Genomic DNA, 23,062 nt, shown 5'->3' on the forward strand with positions numbered 1-23,062 from the left:
ACAGTGTTATCTGGCAAAGAACTCTCCAGTTTTCAAAAGCTGCTTTCTGCCACAGGGTTATCTCCCAGAACAAATGGGACCGAACACTGCATTAACCAGTCGGCAGCCCCCGTCGTTGGCTTGACAGTGAAGTGTAACCACGATGCAAACACTCGGCCGCCGGACTAATGATTAAACACATCCGGCTTTGCAACAACACTTTCTCTAAACTTTTAAACTCCCTTTTTAAACGATACATTTGCCCCCGAAACAAGAAAGTACTCACAGAGAGAGGCGTCCTGCGCTGAGGCCATGGTCGGGTCTGTTGACGGGAGAATACTGGACGTCAGGCGTTTGGACGGGGAGCTGGGGACGGCTGTCACTTCCTGGTAGGAGAGAGAGAGAGGGAGCTATCAGAGGAAACACCTGGAGAGGTCAAAACCACACACACACACACACACACACACACACACACACACACACACACACACACACACAGTCACATGTTCGAGTGTAAAGAGTGCTGACCTTGGAACAGTCGAGTTAGTGCAAACAGCATTTGGTTGAATTTTAATAGAGCCACTCTATCTGAGACCTGATAAAAGTACATGCCTGGTGAATGACATGTCCTTGGTGTATACAGGTGTGTTACCAGCCTGGTGTATAAGTACTTGTATAATAATGTACTAGCTTTGCTGCAGGTTTAATCCCATCACAAAATGGTCTCATGCTTTTTCCCATGGAAGTATTTTGGATTCAGCCTGAGCAACACGCCTGTTCAGGTGCAAATCATCCCCGTGGGGAACAAACACACCTGTGTCTGTGTGCGCATATAGAACCGTGTGTGTGTCTGCAAATGTGCGTGTGTGTTCTTTCATTTGCAAATCAAATGTGTTCCCCAGAGCAGTGTTTTTCTGACAGCTTCTTGCTGGGCGTCAACACAGAGTGACAACAAACATGCAACAACTCCACACACGGCAATCCACCCACCTACCCACCTACCCACCCACACCCCCACACACACAAAAACACAAACACACACACACAGATTAGTCTCCTATCTGCTGAAGGTGTCAAGCTTTATTTAAAAAATGCGCCAAAGGACAAAACATTGTTCTCAGAAATCCTGTTTAACAAATCCCCATATTTCCCTACACACACACACACACACACACACACACACACACACACCGTGATAAAACAGGGTAGTAAACACAATCTCTCTCTTTCTGCCTCTGTTATTCTCGCCCTCTTGCTGAAGTCGCACTCACATCAAATGAAAGTCAAATCACCGAGCAAACGTTCAAACTGGCTGCTGACCACAGCTCCCCAGTGCTCCCCGTCTGAATTCTGGTATTAAACCACCTCTTCTACATGGTCCTCTGCTCAGGAGAGGATTAGGTGCACAAGCTGTGAGTATGTTTTATCGGCCAGATGTGAGTTTGTGCTGGTCGGCCTTCATCCCAGCTCGTTCCAGATGTGAACGCCATCTCTCTCCGTTTGGTGTTTTCCGTGGAGCTTGTTTACACGTGTGCTGTGAATTATGATGCATGTGGTGTGTGGGTGTGAACCTGTTTTTTTTTCTCGAAACATTAAATTGATATTTTTAAGATGCACCCCAGCAGATGGAACAATCCCACTGCAGGATTGGCTGTGAGCTGCGTGTGTGAGGAAGAGAGAAACAGCAAATGAGCCCAAATCTCCACGGTGTCTAAAGTGGAGCATCAAGGATTCTACAGTTCAACACTTTGCTCGTCAATTAACTGAGCAGAAAGAAATATGCTAAATAAGTGTGTCAATAGGTCGGGTGTATAAACCTCTGCAGAGTCACGTTTGACCATCACTACTTTTCATTATTATCTTTCTTTTTCACACAGGAAATCTTTGAAATATATGACTTTTCATATATAAAATAAATAATCATATTATTAATAATTTGTCTCTTTTTCGCTCTGTCTTGGACAACAAACCATATGATCTAGTTTGGTTTTCTAGCACCACACCATGTTGAGCTATCCTCCACACCGGTGAGCAGATCCCACGGCTACATTTGGCACAAAAGCACAACAGAGCTCGCAATCTGAGAGCTGAGAATAAGCAGGTTTCTCAGAAATAGATTAAGATGGAAATTGGCCCCAAGTTATTTGTGTTGCCGGCAAAAGAAAAGCTTTCTTTGTTTGATTTTCTTGTCTAGAAGATGCCACACAAAGAGCCAGAGAAAAACAGCGTGCACAGAGAGGTTGACAATGTGCAGCAATTCTGTTGACGAAAAATAATGACGCCCTTTACAAAGCTGGTCAAGGACGTGAAGCCGCAGAGAACAAGAGGACAGCGTCAGCAGCGGCATATTAAACTGGATTGTGTATCGATTGAGACAAAATTGAAGAAGGCGTTCAGGTTCAGCCTCAGTACAACAACATAAGAGACTTTCAGAAAACTGTTTGTCAGTTTTCTGAAAGGCTTTTGTCAGATCGTTCATTTGACTAATATCTGAGTTAACCACAGATACCTCGTGCTTTACGATTCCCCCAATCAGACGAGATCAGTTTTATGAGATATAATAAGCAGATGAACAGCAGAAGAGAAATGTGTCATACGAGCGTCACCAAGTGCTGCCGAGCTTTGAGTCCCTGCCATATGTTCTCTTTGGCACATGCTGCCACCGAGGAAGGAGGAAGAAGGGTGGTGGTGTATCTGTGTGAGTGTGTGTGTGTGTGTGTGTGTGTGTGCGCACATGTCCAACAGACTGACAGAGTTAATAAGGGACAGAGCTTGGTGAGATCTGTCTAAATGTGCCGGCCTGTCACGAGAGATAATCCCGATGAAAGAATAAAAAAATAAAAAAATGATCCTCTTAAAAAGGAGCTCAGCTAATGAAATCAGCTCAGGCCATCTGGGAGCGTTTCATGTGTGACAGAGAGGCCGGTCCGATCGGTGCCGGTGGAACCACGGTGTGAAGGAACCGCCCATGTGCCCCCCCCCCCCCCCCCCCCCGGGGCCTGACAGACTGAACCATTCTACTCTAATTGTCTCGTACCTACTGGTCAGACTTGACGTCCTGGTCGTTGTGAGGGGGTTGTCTCGGGGGAGAGCTGTCCTCCCCCTCTCCCCTCACGTGTCATCCTCCGTCAAGAAAATGTCCATCTCATAAGTCAGTTACTCCAGAACTGAGCCCTGAGGTTTGTATTTCTCTGGACTCTGGATGGTGCGTTGTGTAGTAGCATTAAGCCTGAATCTGGTTATAAACTCAAGGTTAAAGCAGTGATTGCATTAGTCCCACGTCGACCCATCTCGGCTCCACCTGACTACTTCGCTCTCAAGTAGCTCGGAAATTGCTCCGAGTGCTTTTTGCGGGAGTTGGTGAATCTGCTGGAGCAGCTCGAATCGATAGGGTCCATGGTTTCCATATCAGATGTGACATTTTGGCACAGATGGGTCGTCCACCTCCATGAAATGCACTTCTTAAACACTGCTCCTTCTCTTTCTTTCTTTCCCTACTCTCTTTATCTCTCATCCATACTTTAACTCTTTCTGTTTTCCTTTCTCTTCCCTCTTTGTGCTGAGGCAGCTCTCCTGCAGCGTTGTCTTGCAGGAAACATTCGGGTGAGGGCTGGAGCCTTTCTTCCGTCTGCATCTTTACTTGTTTAGCTTCTCTTATTCTTTTAGTTTCTTCAATTTTGAGTTGCATGTTCAAAGTGTCATCAACATGTTCACTAGCTTGCAGTGAATTTTCAGCAGCACCTGACTCAGTGCATGTGTCTGAAAGCATCTTTAAAGTCATCACATCTTGCATTTAGAGGTTTCAGGAAGCATCTCGCTGCTGGGGCTACTGGTTTGTGGAGCTGTACCAGTGCCAGCCTTCTGGCACATGTGTATCTGGAGTAGCACTGGAGCTCTGGCTGGTGAACGGCCACGGGCTGAGGGACCCTGCCAAGAAAAGAAGTCGAGTCTGGGTCCTTCATTTTAAGGATTTCTTTGTCCACGGTGAACTGGTGGACATAGACACTGTACAGTTAGTGCGGGCTCATGCACACTCCCTGTGACGGCTCTTGGAACGAATGCAACTGGCTGTGAAAGCTGTGAAAGTGTTGGCTGGCACAACATACGAGTGCCTGCTCTGGAACTCCTCTCAAGAGGCTCCACAGCAGCAAACGATCCGCTGGGTCCCACTGAGGATCCAGATGTTTTGGACGCGTCCCTCTACAACACACACATGTGAAGCTTTGCATGTCCTGGTATATTTTGACGCCCGGGTCCGTATCACAAAGCGAGCAGCAGCGAGAGCACGAGTCGGATGTACTTCGCTGAAAAGACAACACCTCAGGCTCCGAGAGCATCATGGCAAAGTTGGACATGCAGGACTTTGTAGAGATAACGTTTGAATTGCAGCACCTCAGGCCACCACAGCCTGACCGGTGGATCCAGGCTGAAGTCAGACCCCATCAAAATCAAACATCATATTATCATGTTGCATAAGGTTTCAGGCACCAGCGAATCAAATCAGGTTTGAAGTGCAGGTACCAGCCAATCCAGTCACGTTGGTGAGGAAGAGGAAGCAGAGGCAGCTGGTGTGTTCATCAGGCAACTAGAAAATGATTAGATCAGTCTTTTTCCTTATCTCAGAGGATCATGGTTGAAAGACAACCACCTGCAACACTGAACACAGGATCCATCTGTGGAAGATCAGCAGCCGGATCCATTAGAGTAGTTTAAATGGACGTCACAGATGAACAAAATTAAAAACATCACAGACTTGAATGTGGATCTCAAGGATAATCATCTTCGTCTATCACCTCCTCCTCCTCTTCATCGCTGTTATGCAACCAGAGGCATTGTTCATTCGAAGGTCAGCTCATCCTCACTTCCACTCCCTCTCTCTCTCTGCGTCCACTCTTTGGACATTGGTTTGTTTGGTGCCATAAGCCTTCTGCATTCCAGTGCAATTACAAATACTTTTATTTCTCGGTTTTCAATCCTCCACTGGCCGTCTTCATTAGACTAAACAGAGACATGGCGAGGGACGCCCACATCAATATTTCAAGCACTCATGGGCAAACATGGCCACAAAAGAGACACGGTCCAGAAACAGAAGAGAAGCAATCGGACAGACAGAGAATGGTTTTACACGAGGTAGAAAACAGTCAGAGGCAGAAAACAGTCAGAGGCAGAAAACAAACTTGATGACCTACAGGCGGAGGGACACAGATGTCGAGAGGGGACAGAAAGAATTAACTAAAAACTGAAACCCCAGACGGAGTCGGAGGAAAATAATAAGTTGGTCAGAAGAAAACGAACAAACAGAGATGTAGCGTTCCGAAGCTCAAAGGGGCATCGTGCAAACAAAGCACAGCTATTTTGATACTGGAGCTCTCCATTACAACAGCCTGTCTGGAGAGATAAGCCCAGGGCACCGAGCTCTGCTGCTCCGGTCACAGCTTGTGCTTCACTTTCCTCCCTGGCAGTTTTTTGACACACAAAAATCTCGCTGATGTGTTTTCATCGCACCCCGTGCTGGTGAGAGCGGCTCTGTGCTGTAGTCTCTTTAGTTCTTTTTTTTTTTAATACATGATGCAACATTTAGTCAGAGTTTTCCCTCAGGCAGCATTCGTGGCTCTGTCCTGTCAAAGATTCTCAAAGTCCCTAAGATCCTATTGACAAACAGCGCGTCGATCCTGCTTTGTGTTTTTATCTCTTTTAAATCTGTTCAATGAGAAGAGGAAAAAACCTGGGACAGAAATGATGCTAACCGCTAAAGTTACAGATGGAAAATAAAGTTTTTTAAGAGCTCCCTGATTGTCATTTTGCATGATTGTACTGTAGACGCCTGATTGGTCAACCTCGTATTGTGGCTCTGTTCCCAGAATGCTTCTGTGCAGACTCTCGCCCAAAACTCACAAGATGGCTGCGTTGAAATCCAGGATATTTTGGCTTCACTTCTGGATAGTGGGAGGAAGTGGAGCAGCTCTTTTTATTTTAATGAGCAGTTTTTCTGACAGAAGAGGGAAAATAAAGTTAGAAGGATAATGCAACAGAAACTAATAGGTCGACTAATTATTCACTTCTGGACTCTCCGTCTGTTTCGACCCTTTAAAGGTCAGATTGGCAAAGATGTCATCTATTCCAGGAAAATGTGTGAACAGAAGTTTCAAATCCAAATACTTTCTTTGCCTTTGTGTTCCCCAAACATCTAAAACCAACTGTGCAGCCATGACAGTTCACCTTCACATGCCCGGCTGTTTGATCCTCACACATTTGCACCTGGGATCTGCCCAGTACAGCCACAGCCTTCCGCTGCTGGCCAACACGAGCAGCTTCACCGGAGCGCTTGGAGGAGATGACTAACCCTGCTGCTATTTTTAGCTTCACTTGCACGCCCCTCATGAGGCAGCTTCACTACAGGAAAGCCAGGGGGCAGTCCAGTGTATTAGCAACGTAGATCTCTATTTCCATGTTTCAATTAAAATGATTACACCGGGTGATTTAAAGGATGTAAAGGAACAAAGCATCATAGAAGATGGTTAGACGAGGAAAGAATAGGCTGCTCCTTCATGATAAGACTGGACTGGGAAGCAAAGGGAGCTGAAGAGTTCATGAAGATCGAATTGCAACTCCTCCTCAGGGTCCCAAAACACCTCTGGAGCCAAATATTATGTAAAGATGATGATTCATGTCACTGGGCCGCTCTCTGGTGCCACTGGGCCTCAAGAAAACAATGGATCGGAGTCAGTAGCCCCTTCTACTCACCAAACATGCCCAGTAACACCAGCTCTCAGCCGGCGTCTGAGTGCTTCATCCTGCATCTCCACAGGGTTAAGTGCCTTGCTCACAAAGTGGAGGCTGTCGAGGGAGAGGAGGGGGACCAAAAGACAAATCTGACCCAGATCCAGTGAGCAGCAGCAAAATTAAACTCTGACTGACGTCCAGTGATTGAGTTTAAAGCTGATGGGCCGCACTGTGTGTTTACTGCTGGGAAGCTAACGGGGACATTAGTGGATGATTAACGCAGACTGGACGGCTGCTCAACCAGAATATATATCTGTATTTATATAATAGATAATGATATCAGACATTTAAAGGGGCTATGATGTGTGGAATTTAATTAAGTAGATTAGCAAACTCAATAAAAAAAACGGGAGAAAGCAAAAGGACCAAAACTAAAACACAAAATATTGTGTACACAAAGTAAAGTATGAGTCAAAGTGAAAAGGAGAGAGGGTTAATGACTGGGTGTGATTCTATATGAGCTGCTTATAGCTGCTGAATAACTGCTTCAAAAGGCAATTACATTAATATCACATAACATCATGTTCATGATGAAATTTGCAAGAACAGCGATACATGTACATGAATAATGAAGTACACTAAATATGTTCCCTCATATAATAATAATGATATACTGGACCACTTAGGGGAAAAAGATCAGAGATTTACAGAAATACAGTTGTAATATCACTAGAATAGTAAAGAAAGTATATATTATTCAAAAATAATAAAATATATAATCTTACAATGTACACACATCAGCACCACATTGTTAATATTGTGTATTAGAGCTTTAACCAGATTGTGCAAGAAAGATGTCACATTAAATTACAACTTCAATCTCATAATAGACTTTATTCTCGTATTATTACGACTATTCTCAAAGCTTAGTATTTGTTTTCCTCGTTCTGGTCCTAATACGCATTTATACTTCATAATCTGTACATATGTCCCACATGTGTTGTGTCAGTGTTCTCCTGACGGTCACAGCTCCAACTCGGCTGAAGGAGACCGACTCACACTCGTCTCCCTGGAGCCAGAGTCATCCAGAAAAGAGCAGATTGAGAAGGAGCCTGAGGAATCGGATCATCACTGATGAGGCTGACCTGCTTCACCTGCTTCACCTGCTCAAAAATGAACCTGCTCTTCATTTGGATTCCCTCTCACAGCCCCCCCGCTGATTCACTCTGAATCTCTACCCTCACCTTCCTCACCCTCTGCCTCTCTTTCACAATGCGGCCTTGTACGCGCTGAATGTAAATCATGTTTCAGTCTCTTTCATCAGGCTCCGTGCCCCCCCCCCCCAATGTTCACCACTATTTATACATGGCGACTCAGGATCCGGCTCTGTTTTCAGCCTCTCCAAATATACCCTGAATCTCGGTCCTGACATCGGATGACATACTGCATGCCTCCTTGATATTCTGGGGATTTTTGAATCTATAATTATGTGAGTGTGTAACACAAGCTCGTGCAGGTGGAGGGACACGTAGAGTCCGGACGTTTAGATGAAACTGAATGTGACCGTGTCCTGCACTGGGGCGGATACCTAACGGGTAACATGCTGAATGGTTTATGAACTCGGGTCCAGATCGTTGTGGATTCTGGTTTGTACCAGAGGAATCTGTAATCTCTACTCTTGCTCCTAAAGGTTTGATGATGTGTTCATTTCTGCGTTGAAAACCTTTTCTTCCCCGTTTGAGCGACGGCATCGATGAATGGCAGAGATGAAAAACGTTGAGCTGCTGCCCTCGCACGAGGCAACGACAATAAATGATTGAAAGCGAGAGCCTGCAGCTTTTTGGCTAATTGTTGAACACATATGCTCTTGTGGGGCGTTGGGTGTCAAGCTGCGTTAGAGAAAAGACAATCTGAGTCACGCAGCATGTCTGTATGGGAAAAGGCCCAGAGAGATGCATTCATTACCCAGCTATGGAAATTGATTATCATACATTACAGTGAATACGCTCATGCTACCACTGAGGGAAGAAGGTCGGTGTTAACGAGCGTCGACAGCCGAGCAGAGGAGTCTTTAAAGAGCGTAAAGAAAGTGCAGATATAGACGAGTGAATGGTCTGAGCCAGTCGAGTGAAGGGGGGGGGGGGTCTCCCACGTGACGAGTGCAGCTACCCCCCCGAGCCGAGGACGGTGAGCAACCAGTCATCATCGCACCGAGGAGCAGCAACGTGTCGCTCACGCCGCAGCCTCCATTAAAAGATTTGAATCTGTGAAACGGAGACGAAAGAGATGCCGGGTAAAAGTTAATGGAATTTTTACGAGCTGAATGGACCTGATGAGGACGTCCCTGTCCTCATCAACTCTGGATCAATTTCTCACTGACACATTGTGGCTTTTAGTTTATTTAACATTTAATTAAGTGCGTTTAGGAACACTGCTGCATATTGATCGGTTGTCTTTTTTCTTTCTGGAAAACATCCAACAACTAGCAGCACGCTGCGACTGGAGTCTGAGGCTTTCAGTCGGTCACCTTCTTTGCTTCTACACAGAGAGTTTGTCCCTCCCTCCCTCTGTCCCTCACTCCCTCTGTCCCTCTGTCCCTCACTCCCTCTGTCCCTCTGTCCCTCACTCCCTCTGTTCCTCTGTCCCTCCCTCCCTCTGTCCCTCTGTCCCTCTGTCCCTCCCTCCCTCTGTCCCTCTGTTCCTCTGTCCCTCACTCCCTCTGTCCCTCTGTCCCTCTGTCCCTCACTCCCTCTGTCCCTCTGTCCCTCACTCCCTCTGTCCCTCTGTCCCTCACTCCCTCTGTCCCTCTGTCCCTCACTCCCTCTGTTCCTCTGTCCCTCCCTCCCTCTGTCCCTCTGTCCCTCTGTCCCTCACTCCCTCTGTCCCTCACTCCCTCTGTCCCTCTGTCCCTCACTCCCTCTGTCCCTCTGTCCTTCGGGTGTCACATTGAAAGATGAGGACACACTGTTTGGCTTCTGCATACTGGTCATTTTTTGAAGGTGTCGCATTAAAGTTTTACAGAGAAATATTACAACATCATTACTTCAAAATCCTTTCACTCAATTAACCAAACAGGTAACAACTTTGTGATTTGTACTTTTGAGTCTGAAGGTATAATCTACATTAGGATTTATCTTTATTTGCCCCTTGGGTTTATTATTTCCTTATGAATCTCTGATTGCCTTAATGAGTTTCACCGTGTCATTGTGCATTTGTCAGATATTTTGCTAAATGAGTCACAAACACTGAGATTTTAACAGAAGCTTTACAAAGTGCACATTTGCAAACACTGCAGTTTCCATGTGAGCATGTAAAAATGAAACGTCAGAACTCAAACAACAACAACAACAATGGTGGCTTCATACCAGACTCTGCTGCACCTCATCACCAACAGTCACAGGTGCCTGTCTCACCTGATAATAGCAGGGCCACTATTGAATAACAACACGCTGACAACTGTGAAAACAACACCAGAAATGTTTCCAGGACCTAAAAAATGTGATGAGCCTGACTGTAGCTCAATGCTTTGTCTATTTGTTTTCTTAATTTGCATGATTTTAATTTCCTATTTGCATGTGTTGAGCTCTCTTGGCCACTGTTCCAATATCTGTTCTAAATGAAGCCTCATGTGGGGACAAGGCTTTAGTCTCGTCTGGCTCCACGTTCCATTCCCCTGGTGTTTGTCCCCCTGTCCCTTCTGTCAAATCTCAACCTGGACATTTAATCGTCCAATTAAAGTTTTCCTCAAGTGGCGTCTGGGTCCTCACCTCTTTCTAGACAGGCAGTAAAATACAAAATATGTTTAAAAATATCGTAAATTGCTCAAATTAACACCAGGTTGCTGTGGTAACCTCCTGATTCAAGTGCAGAGAATGTATCCCCCCCCCCGCCCTCTCTCAACCTGCCAGACGCTACACTGCCACCTACTGGGCAACAGGGGCCATCACAGCATGAGTGGGTGCCAACTCGGGTCAGGAGTATTAGAAACATTTAAATTATGTAAGCTCTAATTTATGCACAAACATTTTAATGAGCTGGAACAAAATAATGGAAAGTTTACAAAGTGCAAATGTCAGACATTCTTGATTAGTGGCCTATTTCTGTGCATGTGTGTAAATGAGTGTGTGTGCTGTGTGCCCCCCCCGCCCTGCATGATCAGATGTGACATTAGCAGAGGCCTCATCTGTCTCATGGATAGGAGTGTGTGTGTGTGTGTGTGTGTGTGTGTGTGTGTGTGTGTGTGTGTGAAGTCATGACCAGAAGGTCAGACAGATGCTGTAAACACAAGCCGGCGTCCCTGGAGGATCGGCCCGGCTACACAAGCGGAGAAACTCGCTCTTTGCACTCAAGATAAATTGTTGCATCATTACATATGTGCAGTTGTTGGAAATGCAGACCCCCCCCCCCCCCCCCCCCCCACCACCAATGCTGTGGATTTTGGCCACGGCTGAGCGACCACTTGGGAAGCCATCAGTCTTTGTTATGGCTGGCCGTCCAATGACACTGCACCGTTTAAATAAATGAAATGGGCCACAGAAGAAAAATAAGGCGCATCATCAAATATTAAGCTGCCGGCTCACAGATGAGTGGAAGGTTGTGTTTTATAAGCAGCCGGCTGCAGAGCTGCAGTCCTCGGCTCTCTCTGGGAATCTGGGAGCGTTGCCCATATGCTCCATTAACACCGGCTACTGGGAAAGGGACAGGCCGGCATGACACAATTCCAGGATGGAGCATGTGTTGCAATGCAGGCGTGTGACAGACATGACGACCGGCTCCACCGCTTGTTATTTACACAGAAATATAAACAAAGGTTCAATATGGAACTATAAGAACAGATGGGAAACGGATCTAACTCCTCGATGTGGAGCTACCACTTCAACGTGAAGTCAACTGAAGATGAAGATAAGCGATGACACTTTAAAATAAGAAGTTAGAAACAACAAGGCCAGTGCTGCACGAACGAGAAAAATACGTGATACGTGTTTATGTTTGGAACGTGAGTCAAACATAAAGTATCATCTCAACCCGAACCATAGTGTAAAATATATTTTAGAAGAAAACACTTGAGTCCTCTTTCCCATTAACGTTATCTGTCATATGATCCATAGTTATAATAAAAACATGTTGTTATAAGAATACGTGCTTTAGCTGCTTTACCAGGTTTAACACAAGAAACAAAAAGGAGCCGAACGACCTCCAGTGACCCTGAGAAAAGCCTCCTAATGGAAGCTGCAGGTAGATAATGGTCAGTGAGACATAATGAGCCCAGAGCACAGCTCGTATCGTCTGACTCTGTCCAGCCCAAACTCGTGTGATGACCAGGATGAGGATGATAGGAGCTGGACTAGGAAGCAGGAGAAAACCTCAGGAGATGTAATCGTGTGCTTCAGTGATGTGGCTCATTAACCAGTAATCTGTGACAAGCTTTCATCTCAGGAGCCAGATGTGATTTGATTCTGAGAGATCCACGTCTCTCTCTCTCTCTCTCTGCCGCGGCCTGACGGAGGACTTTGCTTCCTGCAGCAGCTGACACACCAATTACAAGGTTATTTTTAAAATCCTGCTTCACCATAACGCTCCCCGAAATAGGTCTTAAATAACCGGGTGTCGGATATCAGCAAACCCAGTGGCACTGCACAGATGCAGCTGGTGCACCGGTTTGCACTGGTGCACACTGACAACTACATTACCCAAGATGCATGTGGATATGTATATTTACTTTCACCATGGAGGGTATGTTCTCACCTCTGTTTGTTGGGTTGTGAACAAGATTACACAAAATCTATTTAGCAGATTTCTGCAAAACTTGTAGGAAAGATGCAATTTGGGTGAGTGAGGAACTCATCAGATTTTGGGGCGGATAGTAAAGGTATATTTAAGGAGCTGGTATTTTTGGTTTTATAGTTATTTGGAGAGGTTTCTGTGCAGCATTCATTTCTTTGCTACGGGTCAAGATGACATTCAGGGGAGTCTTCGCCATTTTCTCTCATCCACATAAATTTTTCTCAGAACGACCCACTTCACTTCCAGCAGACGTAGAGTTTTCCTCTCAGAGAAGCCAGCTGGGATGGAAACAGAACAGAGCAGGAGAGGGAGAAGGCCTCCGTCCTCTCCAGCAAAGAGCCGTGCAGTGAGCGAGTCCAGGAAATGATGGAAAAACCACAAATTGCTGGAGAGTGAATCATGCTGAGGCGAAGGCAGAGAGATGGGGAGCGTTCAGTTTTGTCTGAGTGTGGAGAACCAGAACCTTCAGTAAGAGTGAAATCTGAAACAAAACCTGTTAGAAAAGTTGGAAAAGTTTGTTGAAATGCAAAATGCATCAAGCTCCTGCCTCTGTGGGTTAGTAACACGCCTGGAGAACAGAGGGAAGTCACAGCACAGAGAAGTACAGTTGAAAATCGAACTCCACAGATGCAGTTCTTACCGTATCGGTCACGGCCGGCTTCTCAAACATCTTCTTCAGACTTTCCAGGGGGATGTGAAACCTCTCGATCCTCTTAGCAGCCTGCTGGTCCTCTCTGAGCACCGGCTCGCCCGCTGCCTCTACCTGCGGCCCACAGGCGCGACTGGCAACCAAGCCCGAGGTCAACTCCTCTCCATTTCCTGATTGAGTTTCCATTGTTGTCCAGAAACCGTATCCCTCCCCCCCCTCCGTCGTTTCCCCTTCAGGCTTGAGAAGGGGAAGTGTATTGTACCAGGGGTGAGGAAGTGAGGGAGGTAGGACGAGGGTGAGGAGAAGAGATGGAGATCAGGCCGGGGGTCCGTCTTTGTCTGTCGGGCTCTCGGACACACGCAGGGAAAACTAGAGGAAAGAGGAGGAGAGCAGAAAAAGTTTTTCCCCTCTCGCTCTCGCTCTGCCCTGTAATTACTCACACACACAGAAGCCTGAGTAAACTCCCCTGTAGGCTGAGGGAAGCAGAGAGAGATACGAGTCACAGCTTCAGAGGAGGAGACGAGGAAGAAGAGGAGGAGGAAGAGAATCAGTGAGGTTCAGACCCTGTTGCTTCAGACCCTGTGGGCACCGGGTCCTTCTGCTGCCAACCGGTCATCGCCCTGCTTACTACACAGGATCAAAGTATCAGTGCTGCAACGTGACCATTTCTATTTCATACGTGAGAACAAAGCACATAAGACAATGGGATTTGTACTTTTGATAATATAATAAAGTCTATAAAAATGGTTTTAATACTAAATGAATGCCTGACTCGTTTCTTCTTCTGTTGTTTGATGCTCCCTGCAGTTTGTCTGAAAGTCTGAACTTTCCACTTTCACTCTGCAAACGGAGCAGACTCTGGTTCAGTTTGATCCAGACCGAGACCGAGGCCCCGTTCACGCCTCTTACTCTGGTTCAGGGTGAAACTGGAAAGTTCAAAAGAAGGCTGGAGTGGAAACGCTGGGAAACATCAGGTCTGGGTGGGAAGGAAAAGCTCATTATTCCTGATTAGACCAAGGAGGCCTCGTAAAGGCTGATCCCTGGTGACCTGCCCTGCAGCCACCATGACTAATGCATTGTTAATTTTCCTCCTGCCACACCAGCACTTCCTCAGGAGTGTTTTCCTGAAAGGAGAACACATGATCTCAGCTTCCTCTGCCTGACTCCCCCTTCAGCTGCTTCCTCTCTGATCCCATCACTACACCTCCTCTCCAGCCTCCGGGACCTGGGTTCCATCAGCTCGTTTCAAAACGCTCATCCAGTTATTACTCCCATGAGCTGCAGAGGGAGAGCAGGAGTCAAACGATGGGGAGGAGAGTCAGAGCGGCTGACGGAGGAAGACGAAGACGAATGACGGCTTAATTACAGGATCGGGTGGAGACGAGGACGGCGGAGATATGCTCGTTCACACTCACAATAGATACATCAACACAGGGAGAGGGAGAGCGGCGGGGAGGCAATCCAGATAATCCAATCTGAATGAATGAACGCTCATGATAAATGCATGTGATAGTACTTTGGAGGACAGAGTATCACTCCAGTTATACCAGTGGCTGATGCATAATTCAGATGGAGGCCGAGGTTTGTGTGTCACTTTCTGCTGGATCCTGTGTCGTCCGAGGCCGCTCGGCTTACACCCAGTCACCTGGACATGAGGAACTGGAAATACTCCATTCTAGAGATTCAATCGAGCCCATCTTAAATCAAGTTCAAGAAAATCATACTTTATGAGACCACGTGACCTCCACCTTTGACCTTTGGCTACCAAAATAGAACACGTTAATCGTGGAGTTCAATGTTTCTGTCACATGTGGACGGGTTCTCTGAAGACGCTCTGGAGACCCTCTGGAGACGTTCTGGAGACGTTCTGGAGACGCTCTGGAGACGTTCTGGAGACGTTCTGAAGACGCTCTGGAGACGCTCTGGAGACGCTCTGGAGATGTTCTGGAGACGCTCTGGAGACGCTCTGGAGACGCTCTGGAGACGTTCTGGAGACGCTCTGGAGACGCTCTGGAGACGTTCTGGAGACGTTCTGGAGACGCTCTGGAGACGCTCTGGAGACGCTCTGAAGACGCTCTGGAGACGTTCTGGAGACGCTCTGAAGACGCTCTGGAGACGCTCTGGAGACGCTCTGGAGACGTTCTGGAGACGCTCTGGAGACGCTCTGGAGACGCTCTGGAGACGCTCTGGAGACGTTCTGGAGACGCTCTGGAGACGCTCTGGAGACGCTCTGGAGACGTTCTGGAGACGCTCTGGAGACGCTCTGGAGACGCTCTGGAGACGCTCTGGAGACGTTCTGAAGACGCTCTGGAGACGCTCTGGAGACGCTCTGGAGACGTTCTGGAGACGCTCTGGAGACGCTCTGGAGACGCTCTGGAGACGCTCTGGAGACGCTCTGGAGACGTTCTGGAGACGCTCTGGAGACGCTCTGGAGACGCTCTGGAGACGCTCTGGAGACGCTCTGGAGACGCTCTGGAGACGTTCTGGAGACGCTCTGAAGACGCTCTGGAGACGCTCTGGAGACGCTCTGAAGACGTTCTGGAGACGCTCTGAAGATGCTCTGGAGACGCTCTGGAGACGTTCTGGAGACGTTCTGGAGACGTTCTGGAGACGCTCTGGAGACGCTCTGAAGATGTTCTGGAGACGCTCTGGAGACGCTCTGGAGACGCTCTGGAGACGCTCTGAAGATGTTCTGGAGACGCTCTGGAGACGCTCTGGAGACGTCATGTTAGAAAACAAAGGGACACAGGGACAGACAAACAGAAAACGCCGGTGAAGAGGCTTAAAAAATCGAATGAAATGATATAAAAATAAACATTTTTGTTTTTGATTATGCCACTTTGAGTTTCTATTAACTCCCCCCCCCCCCCCCCCCCCCGTGTGGTATTTCCTTTCAGCCGCTGAAAAGAGTCAATTTTGGTAGAAAATAGGCCTCAGAGGAGCATCTGCTGGAATAATGGAGTATTAAAGATTTTCGATGTTATGCATTTTGATTCGTTGCCTCGTGAAAAACACGAACACACACACACCGACACACACACACCCACACAGACAAACACACACACACACACACACAGACACACACACACACACACACAGACACACACACACACTGTTTTAAGTGCAGGGCTATAATTCAGCGTAGCAGCAAACACAAAGCTCCCGAGCGGCTTCGCTTTAATACAACAAGACAATATTTCAGGCCTAGTGGGGCTTCAGAGAGACGTCTCACGGAGAAACCACCGGCTACAAACACTGTCTGCTTCCATTAAATAAAAGATGTGGCAGCTTCCGTGTTGGTTCCCATGTTGAATTCCTGTCCAGGGCCGCTCGGATCGTTTTATTCAGAGGACACACTGAAATACCAGCCGTCCCATAAGATAAGAGGATAACAGGTCTCATTTCCATTTTGTCCACAGAGGAAGAAAACATACATCGTATACTCCAGGAGAGAAGACACTGAATCCTACTAGTGAGGACCTTTAACATGGCATCTACTTACAAATATGTACAGTCTGGTTCTGGAAGTGTGGAAATCATATGCTGGCTCATTTATGTCCACCATCATCCACTTGAAGGAGTCGTTCCTATGGAGCCTGTTGCCCTCCGTCAGGGTCTGATGGTGAAATGCATCAGATAAGAGCAGCAGTCAAAACAATAGGTTTTAATGTTGATAACTTCAGAGACTCCATGGTTAAATAAAGGTTGACTAATAAAACGAATATATTGTCACTTGACGTCACCTGACATCCTAATAGACCCATGAGGGGTCGTCATACAGCGAGGGGGCACAAGGGGGCGTGGTTAACAAACTGATCCTCTGTGACTACACCACAGAAGTGAATCAGCTCCGGGACCATTTCCTGGAACCGACCCGTCACTGTACTTCCTGCTCAGGGTGGAGGCAGCAGTCAGTGAGGATCAGGTTACAGCCTCTCCACTTACTGGGGCTTCGCTTCTCCCTCGTTTCAACAGGTCACCTGATCGGGGGGGGGGGGGGGGGGGGGGGGGGGGTTGTAGAGCAGGCACAGGCTGGTCAGTGAAAACAGAACAAGGCTCGAAGGCTGCAGGAAGTTTCAGGTGACGATGACGCACAGAGACAATAAAGCTCCTGATGTTGGATGAAGCTACGTCACGATGTATGCAAATGTTATATAATGAACTTCCGTGTATGAAAAGTAAATAAAAACAGTTATTTTTATGTAAAACATTTGTCAAATTGGTGGATTTCATGTTTTTACATATAAAGTATGTCAAGCCCATAAATATGTATGCTAATGTATGTATAAAATATACTACATATATACAAAGTGTGTAATAATTTATACCAATAACATATTCATGTGTATAGAAGTGCAATTTACAAAATACACACATATGCATAGCAAATATTCATATATGTGATGAAAGTTACATGTGTCTGATGTATTGTCTTGAGATTGATGATAAAAGACTTATAGACATATAAGATATGTATTTGCGAAATAGTTTTTCTATGTATATTGTTTGAATTAACATATCTTTGTCAATTAGATATTAGATATAAATAGTATTTATATAGGGGCATATTTCTACATCAGGTTGCATTCATATAATTGATAAATAATGTTGTTATATGTGTTTTCCCACTTGAGGTGGATATTGTTTGCTGTTCTATTTATTATGTTTCCTCTGATCTCTGTGCAGCTTTATTCTCTGTGTATTATTATACAAACTCCTCTGGGGAACTTATTGACTTTCTGTGTGTTGTACAAACACCTTCTCTGGATGCTCTGCTGAGCGGAGGGTGTATTTGGTAAATAGATTGTCTGTCCTTCACTGAACGATGGGGTTTTCCTTGTCTGGGCGGGTGGAGACTTTGAAAGAAACAACAACTCGTCATACCTGCTGCATCAGAACTAAATACTATAAGAATACTCAAGTTTTAAATTAAAGAATCAGAGATGATTGAATTTCAACCTGTAGGAAAAGACAAATGATGAGCCACCCTTCCTATTTCAGAGAAGAAGAAGAATTGAAATATTGTAAACTATTGTAAATAAAATCTCTTAATTACTGCGAATACATGGGAGGATAAATATGTGAGCCAGTATGTGGTTAGTGGTGCTGCACTTGAATGGATGTGACCCGAGTGACCCACACGTCACCAGGGCAGTATTTATATGGCTTAATTGTGGCCCAGATCTTGCAAACCCCAGAAGTGCTGTATAAATACAGATATTAATATTTAGTCTTAATACTCATCGCTTACCTTCACGCGCCTGTTTTCTGTTTTCCAAGCCAATGCTGCCATCTGCTTGTCACTATCTGGAAGTACAGCAGAGGAATATTAAATTAAATGTTTCAATATTTCATACAAATAAAGTCATTACAGGGAAAATTATTATTAATATTACTTCAGAAAAACAACTCAACCATCTCAGCTTCATCTAGAAAAAATAACCTGTTTCTACGTTTGTGTTAAAGTTACAAATGCAGAGAAAATCCACTTAATCGTCCTTAAACAATTAAAAGCATGTTTGTGCGAATTGTAAACAATCAAATATATCTAAATTTACTATGCATGAAATAAAAGTCTAAAAAATGTGACAAATAAACGGTGTGAGATTGGCTAAAAGGAACAATATGATATAATAAAACAGATAAAACAGTGGTTTGTTCCCCTGGTGGAACAGAAGCATGAGACTCGGACACATTCAGCCATTTATTCCCCCCTGAGTTAAATCAACTCCCTGAACCCATCCTTTTTGTGTCTGTCTCTAACACTCACACACGCACACACACACACACGCACACACACACACACACACACACACACACACACACACACACACACAGACACACACACTGGGGTCTGCGGGTCACTGTGCAATGAGACAGCTGAGCCATCCCTCCCAGTCCCTGGGGAAACAATTACAGCGCAGCAGAGGCACAGGAGTCGGACAGGGGGCTGGGAATTAATGATGGGCTCATGCCCGGCTGCCACTGGCTCATGACTCAAACTGGAGGAGAAGCTCATAGACAGAGAGGATGGCGCCTCCTGCTGGTGGGTACATGGCACTGCTGTTTCTGTGTCCTGTCTGATTATCATTAAATATAAAGTTCCTACATGAGAATCATCACACAGATCATAATGCGATTAGAAATAAAGGAGAAGTTAAATATAGATCTTTATATCTCTAAAACATCTGGATCAAGTAGAGGTTCAACATCACATGTTAATAAAGATAAACTGATTCGATCTGAGAGTTAATTAAATATGATCTATCTATCTATCTATCTAATATCTAAAGCACTGGTCTTCAACAGGGGGTCCGCGACCCCTAGGGGGTCCGCGGGGCTACTGCAGGGGGGGGTCGCGATTTTTTTTTTTCAAAAAAAATGTTTCCACAAAATTCACCTCTTCAGAACCAGAATTGTATATATTTCATGCAAATACGACAGCACAGGCACTGGCCAATCAGATCACGTTTATGCTCACGTCTAAAGAGTGCGAAGCTCAAAAATAAAAGATGGAGGACCAAACTCTGTAGATGGTCGTATTTGTACCTAAAAGTTGCTTGTTTTACTTTTTTTTGCTTAGATTTTTGTAAAATTTACAGAGAAATAGACACTGTACAATATAAAAAAAACATAACTGTAACTGAAAAATAAGTCTGAGCGGATTTGCGAGGTGTCTGATCCACCTTTCTAATGTTAGCATGCTACTTCCCACAAGGGTAGTATTGAATGCACAATAACAGTGTAGCTATGTTTATACATGGCACTAGGCCCAGAATAATATAAACACTATTTTATGCAATTTATATAGTAGGGGGTCCCTGCTCCATCTCGCCATCAGTTTGGGGGACCTTGGCCTGAAAAACGTTGAAGACCCCTGATCTAAAGTTCAGTATATGGAGACTTACGACCATCTAGTGGTCAAATCACAGATTGCAACCATCTGAACAGAGGAACCTACTTTTGCTTCAGGTGACATTAAAACATGAAAGTCTCTCTTCACAGTCAGTGGTGGAATGAATCTAGATTCAAAATGAAAACATTGATCTGTGGGTGAAAGCTTGAATCCAGCTAAGGGACTGTTGGGCATCAACCAATGTATTTCAAAGTTAATATTATTATTTATATTATTTATCTCTGTGGAAGTGTCGAGTCGTTTCATCCTGAGTCACATGCATCAGCTCAGACTGAGAGAAGAACCCGGACGGGACAGAAAACACATTCAGTCATATGTTTCATAACGATGAGGAGATTTGATTCTAGAAAACAAATCATAATCACGTCTGAGCTGATAATGATCTAACACACTTTTCCTTATTCGTAGCCATTGTTCAGACACACAGTGAAAAAGCCAGACCTCCACCATCCTTCTCCTCCCCCACAACCCCCTCCAGCTGCCTCCTCCTCTTCCTCCTCTGATCAACCGCCCCCCCTCACCCCCCCCCCTCCCTCCCTCTCGTGACCTGTTGCCATGGAAGCTGATTGGAAGGCTCACTCGGTCTCCCCCCCGCACGTTTCCACTCCATCCTCGCCGAGGAGAAAACAAAAGCGAGTCGGAGCTCGGCACAAAACCCAAAAATAAAAAATGAACTTAGACAAGACGTCCATCTCAATTTCTTCATTTCCGTGCAACGTTCAAACACAAGAAGAAGAAATGTGAAGCCCTACCACTTCAATACTTTATCTTTGTCCATGTAAACTCGAGGCTGAGGCTTTAAATTGATTTATTGTCGTTATTTTTCAGACCAAACACGACTGTAACGAGAGAAGTGCACGTTCAGGGGCGAGCATCTCATAGCAAAGATGTTTCCGGTTGAGTGGCTGATCACGTCTGTCTGAAAGCTTTGTTGTGTACATTGGTGCTTTGTGCTGTTTGTGTGGTACAAAGACCGCCTGTTTACAATATGGCTGATATTTTCTATTTGTGGATTATAAAAAACTGCACAAACAAACGGTAAAGACACTGTTTCCATTCATACATGAAAAGTATATACATTTCATATTTCCATCATATCAGCTCCGTAATGACTTGATAAATAAAGATGGACGACGCCTCTCCCTCCGTCCAGGAAAGAAGCCAAATGATCCCGTAAACAAACGCTGCCATCTTGCGCATTTGGAGACAGAGTCCATCACGATGTCTTTTCCTTTGTATGACATCAAATAAACAATTTACAGACTTTAAGGTTTGGTCCTTCTGTCAACAGCCACCAGGGGGCGATATGTGTCACTTTTAGGTAGCTGTCATGTCTATATACAGTCTAAGCTGCCACCTGGTGGTCATTGTGACAAACTACAACATCTGAATGGAATCGCACATTCAGGCTTAATTCAGGTTCTTGAGATGTCTTTAAAAAATGGAAATCTGCACAAAGCAGGTTAAATCTTTATAAAGTGTTTGTTTGTCTGTTAGTGAACAGGATTACTTAAACGACAGGATTATTAACTTGTCTTAATGAACTCGGTGGGAGGCTGTGGAACGAGTTCTGGAGAGAACCCATTCAATCTTTGTGCGGCTGCAGGACTTTTATAAAACGTTCTTTAACATCGTGAGACATTGTCGTTGATTTCTCAGAAAAATAACTCATGGAACCGGATGAGAAGTTCACCTGTGTGTGGGTGGAATTTACAAATACAAAATGGAATCAGTTAATGTTAAAGTGGTTTCATGAGGGGAGTGTCCGGCCGTGTGTGTCCTTCTAGTTCTCATTTTAGAATGAATCAACTCAGGGCTGCGGCTACAGTGAGGACAATAGCTGTTGGTCCAATTCAGAGAGGAAGAGGAGGAGGAGGAGGACTTCGTGGGCCGATGAAGGCCGAACTGAAATGAGATGGACTAGTCTGTTCTCACCCTTCACCCGAGACACCACGATCCACCCGGCAGATCCTTGGAAATGGGACAGTGCAGCTTCCCCTCCGTGACGCAGTCGGTCTTCAGCAGCAGCCTCTGACCGGACGCAGCCCCTGAAGTGAGACACAGACAGTGAGGTCACAGTGTGAGACCTTCATCTCATAAGGACATGCACAGAAAATATAAAGGAGGCAGCAATTCGATTTATATTCTGTAATTTTTTACTTCATGATGTCAATTATAACATGATGGGATCTTCTGATCATTATCTGATTCAAACTGTGTCTCTAGGTCTATTATCTGTGGAGACATCTTGGAAAATGTGGTTTTCACACCATATTTTTGTGTCAACTTCGACCTCCGACGCTTCCAAATCAATATTCACATAAACTCTGGTGAAAACAGACAGGGCTGAAAACTTGTCTATTAATTTGAATTTGAACATATTTATTATGTAGATATAAAATACAAAATATCTATTAAATGAAGGCATCATATGGACATTTGCTTTAAACCTAATTCCTCAAACAGCTCTGTAAAAGTGACCTGTTTCTGTACTAGCATTGAGAATTAGCATTGAGAATTTTGTTTTAAAGAAGGACGCCACATTTCATTTTGAGTTAAAAACACGCTGCAAATATATCAGAGTAAGAAATTACAGGTTATTGGGAGAAACTCGTGGCTTAATACTTGATATGTGAGTTAATGATCCTCCGGAGAGAAGGCAGAATCTACACTTTCCACCCCCACCCCTTCACATCCACCAGCACATCTACACCCTCCCCTCTCTCTCCCTCTCTCCCTCTCTCTCTCTCTCTCTCCCTCTGATCTCCAAGGGCTCGCTTCACCTCAGTCAAGCTCCAGCGCTCCAGCCGGCAGCAGCATTGGGCTAACAAGTCTTTGTGAGGAGAGAGAGAGGGAGGGAGGGAGAGAGAGAGAGAAGACAGGAAGAGGAAGGGAGGAGGGGGTGCAGACGGAGAGAGAGCCGACAGCCTGAGCATAGGATGAGGGTGCACAGGGAGAAAGCATAAGATAGAGGCAGAAGTGCTCAGTGCTGCACAATAGTGCCAGAGGCT

The 23,062-nt window shown here is 45.4% G+C and overlaps 1 protein-coding gene across 1 annotated transcript in view; it reads right to left on the reverse strand.

The window, feature by feature from the left end:
• The window catches only part of xirp2a (xin actin binding repeat containing 2a), a 37,993-nt gene extending 24,389 nt beyond the window's left edge, over positions 1-13,604 (reverse strand). The window contains exons 1-2 of the mRNA XM_053417122.1: positions 13,127-13,604; positions 266-365 (exon numbers count right to left, since the gene is read on the reverse strand). Coding sequence (XP_053273097.1) covers positions 266-365; positions 13,127-13,321 — 295 coding nt within the window. The 5' untranslated portion in view covers positions 13,322-13,604. The remainder of the gene's footprint in view (positions 1-265; positions 366-13,126) is intronic.
• Between the last annotated feature and the right edge of the window lie 9,458 nt (positions 13,605-23,062).

Source organism: Pleuronectes platessa, chromosome 24 (assembly GCF_947347685.1).
Source record: "Pleuronectes platessa chromosome 24, fPlePla1.1, whole genome shotgun sequence".
NCBI lineage: Eukaryota > Metazoa > Chordata > Actinopteri > Pleuronectiformes > Pleuronectidae > Pleuronectes > Pleuronectes platessa.